This window comes from Chiloscyllium plagiosum, chromosome 18 (assembly GCF_004010195.1).
Source record: "Chiloscyllium plagiosum isolate BGI_BamShark_2017 chromosome 18, ASM401019v2, whole genome shotgun sequence".
In the NCBI taxonomy this organism is placed as follows: Eukaryota; Metazoa; Chordata; class Chondrichthyes; order Orectolobiformes; family Hemiscylliidae; genus Chiloscyllium; species Chiloscyllium plagiosum.
The window spans coordinates 33602750-33606461 of record NC_057727.1 but is presented as its reverse complement, the minus strand read 5'-3'; the positions used below and the strand labels follow the sequence as shown (position 1 = coordinate 33606461).

Sequence of the window (3712 nt, the reverse complement as noted above, 5' to 3'; positions counted from 1 at the left end):
CACAGACACACACACAGACACAGACACACACAGACATACACACACACACACCCTCGAGATTTCCTTTGGATAATCCGAGTTTCAGATAATTGGTATTCGGAAAATCGAGATTCCTGTGTAATACACTTGATCCTCATTTGTAAACTGCAAATATTATGTCGCAGTGCATCTGTCATAGAATCAAAGAATCCCTGCAGTGGTGGAAGGAGACAATTCAGCCTTAGAGTCCACACCGACCTTCTGAAGAGTATCCCACCAAGATGCAGCCCCCCCATCATATCCCAGAACATATGATTTGATCAGTGCTAAAATTATAACGAGATGAATCCGAGCCCTTTGCAAAAGTATTTTTAATATGATCCAGTGATCATGGGGAGGAAAATAGCAAGTGGCTAAAGTTTCACTAGAAAGTTGAAAATAACGATAGGCTGAATGGCCTGCTTCCACACTGTAGGGATTCTGTATGATGATAAAGTGCAAAAAACGAGCTGGATTCAATAGGTTGGTCGTCTACCCTTGTTTCTTATTAGGAAGAGTGGCCAGAAGGGGACATTTTAAAAGAAGGCTTTATAAAGTTATAAAGGAATCTGTTTTCGAGACATCATCTCTTAAAGTGAGAACCAGACAGTTGAAGTGTCAATGGTGAACAGAAATTAGCAGGTTCATATTATAAAAGGCCAGCTAAAGGCACAGAAATGTTTGTGAATCGGGTTTGGACTGGAGGACTAAGATTGCTAAAGACTGTAAACACCAAGATGAGAATTTTAATTTTGAGGTAAACGACTGAGGAGGTACATGATCAATAAATGGGTAGAATGCGTATATAGATCATGCAGGTTAGTATAAGGGCAGAGAAGTTTGTGGAAGGTGAAGAATTAGAATTTGGACAAGAATGCATTAGAATAGTTGACTCTGGAAGTGACAAAGTCATTGCTAAGTTTTTCAGCACAAGACTGGATGAAACAAGAGCAAAGATGGAGATGGAATCATTCAGTTTTTTTTAATCAGAGATTAAGGAATTGGAAGGTCAGCTCAAGGTTGAAGCATGGTTGCAGAATCTGCTCCAGTCACACACTGTGGTCAGAATAGGTCCATGTGACAAGAGTCTCAAGTTTGTGACAGAGCTGAAGAGTTTGTGTTTGAAAGACATTGCAGCTCATATAGGACTGATTTTGGACAAACAGCCAACTTAGATGGTCAAGTGATAGCAAAGTTGAGCTAGATGTCATTGCACACGTGGAAGTTGACCACACATCTGCGAATTACATTCCATGGAAAAGTATTCTGATGATTAGGCGAAGGTTGGAGCCTCAAAGGCTGGAGTTACGTGAGTCATAGTGATATATGGGGACAACATCACTGGTGTAACACAAATTTGATTCATGGATATAAAAAGGTAGCCTACTCGCCCAAACTAGAAATAACATTTTTATCCCAACTGAGGATGCAGAGAATACATACTTCTGCACCTGATACAAATATGGGGCAGCACAGTGGCTCAGTCGTTAGCATCGCTGCCTCACGGCACCAGGGATCTGGGCTCGATTCCACCCTTGGGTGACTGTGTGGAGTTTGCAAATTCTCCCTTTGTCTGCATGGGTTTCCTCTGGGAGCTCCTGTCTCCTCCCATAGTACAGATATTTACAAGTTAAGTGGACTGGCCATGCTAAATTGCCCATAGTGTCCACGGATGTGTGGGCTAGTCAAGAGAAACGCAAGGTTACAATGATAAGGTAGGGGGTATGGCTCTGGGTGGGATGCTCCTTAGAAGATCGGTGAGGATTAAATGAGGTGAATGGCCTGCTTCCACACTGTCAGCATTCTATGTTACTGGAACAACTTAATATGCCCAACATCTTCACAACTGATACACAGTACCTCTATTATCCATCATCATGGAATTTAATGAGAATCTCTGTCTTGTATGACATGATATTATTTATCAAATTTGGTTGATTAAAATGACTTACCCAGTAACAATTGTTCTTATTTTAAATTTGGTGGCCATGAAGTCAGGTATGATTAGTTTGTTTCAAATTGCTACTATAAAGAGCTGCTTTAAGAGGGAAAGGTAATCTCTGGCTGGAACTGATCTCAGCAGGTCCACAAATGTTTTGGTAAAATGATGAATATGTAAAAAGTATTGCTAGAGAAACAATTAGTCTCAACTAAATATCACTAAACCGTTCGTAAATCACATTACTCACATGATATTTGGATCACATCAACTATCTTCAAAATGGGAATATGTTACGAATTGAAAACCTTGTACTGTCAAATTCAATCATTAAAGTATTTCTACTTTAGAAGAGCTAGACTTAGTTCATTGTGTTAATTCACTTACCCTGTCTCCAACCGTACTCCCAGGAGGATAGAATAGGATACTGGAATTTTTCCTCAGGGTGTTTTGCCTTCCTCTTTTCCAGATACAGATACCTGCCTTTCTGTTCTTTCGAAAAGCCATCATATAATAAAGCTTGAATTTGAGGAGTTACAGGCCGCATCTCCGGAAACTCCTCAGGTTTTGAAGGTGTTTTCTGAACTTGCTTCTTTCTTTCTTCTTGCTGTCTTGGAATTTGAATCGCTGGAAGACTATAATTCCTGGCAGTTTGTTTGGGAACTTCACTCTTCTTGTTGGGAATGACAGGTGGAACCCTGGAATATTTGACCCCATATTTGTCTTTCCAGGCTATTCGGGTGTAGGCTTCTTTCTCTATAAGTTCTGTCCAGCACTTCTGTGTGCGAGTGTCAAACAAATGTTTCATCGCTGTTCGTTAATTTGATAAGGAAACAATTTTAAGCTGAACAAAAGTAGCTTTGCTTTTGATTGTGATCGTATACTACAACTGGCACTGCAAAGTTACAGTAAAGGCTTCAGTCTGTCACCATGGTTACAGTCATCATGTTCAAGACCGTACAAAGTCCTTGGGGACCTCTACTGGTTGGAGTGCTTTTCTGACTAAGTAATTGGAAGTATTTCTGAGCTGAAACATAAGAGATATAAAGAACTGCTTGCCCTCTAATCTCAAGTAAAGTTTGCTACCAGTAAAATGACCCCGAATCTGCTGCAGTATGTATCTTTATAATAACCAGCAGACTTGCACTGGCATAGTTACTTAAGAATCATCAAGGTTCTTTATTTACAATCTATTTAAAGATTGAAAACCATTTGCAAAAACCTTTTAATATCAGACTCTGGCAACCTCTTGTCATTTAAGAGTCGAGAAAGGCTTTATGTAGATTCGATGAATATGAATGTCACCATCATCCTTTAAAGAAAATGAGGTGCTGTTTCTCCAGCTTGCTAGGGCTCTGCCAGAACACTGCAGCAGACCTACAATGAAAATCTTTGAATGGGAGCAAGATGGTATGTTGAAATGGCAAGCAACTGGAAGGTCAAATTACTTTTGCAGACAGAGCAGAGGTGTCCTTCAAAGTCGTCACCCAATCTGCATTTGATCTGCCCACTATAAAGCAGACCATATGGTGAGCATCAAGTACAGTAGACTACATTAAAAGAAGTCTAAATGAACTATGATTTCACCTGGATGGTGTGTTTGAGGGCTTGGCAGGCTTGAGGAGGGAGGAATCAAAGGAATAAATCTTACACCTTGGATGGGAAGGTGCCATGGGCAGGTTGAAAAATTGTTCGGTATGACGGAGAAATGGACCCAAGGTCTTACAGAGGGAACAGTTCCTGTGGCATGTTGAC

General features: G+C 40.4%; 1 protein-coding gene across 1 annotated transcript in view; it reads right to left on the bottom strand.

Annotated features, from left to right (window-relative positions):
* The window catches only part of LOC122559204 (protein ATP6V1FNB), a 6247-nt gene extending 3381 nt beyond the window's left edge, over window positions 1–2866 (bottom strand). The window contains exon 1 of the mRNA XM_043708583.1: window positions 2345–2866. Coding sequence (XP_043564518.1) covers window positions 2345–2765 — 421 coding nt within the window. The 5' untranslated portion in view covers window positions 2766–2866. The remainder of the gene's footprint in view (window positions 1–2344) is intronic.
* Between the last annotated feature and the right edge of the window lie 846 nt (window positions 2867–3712).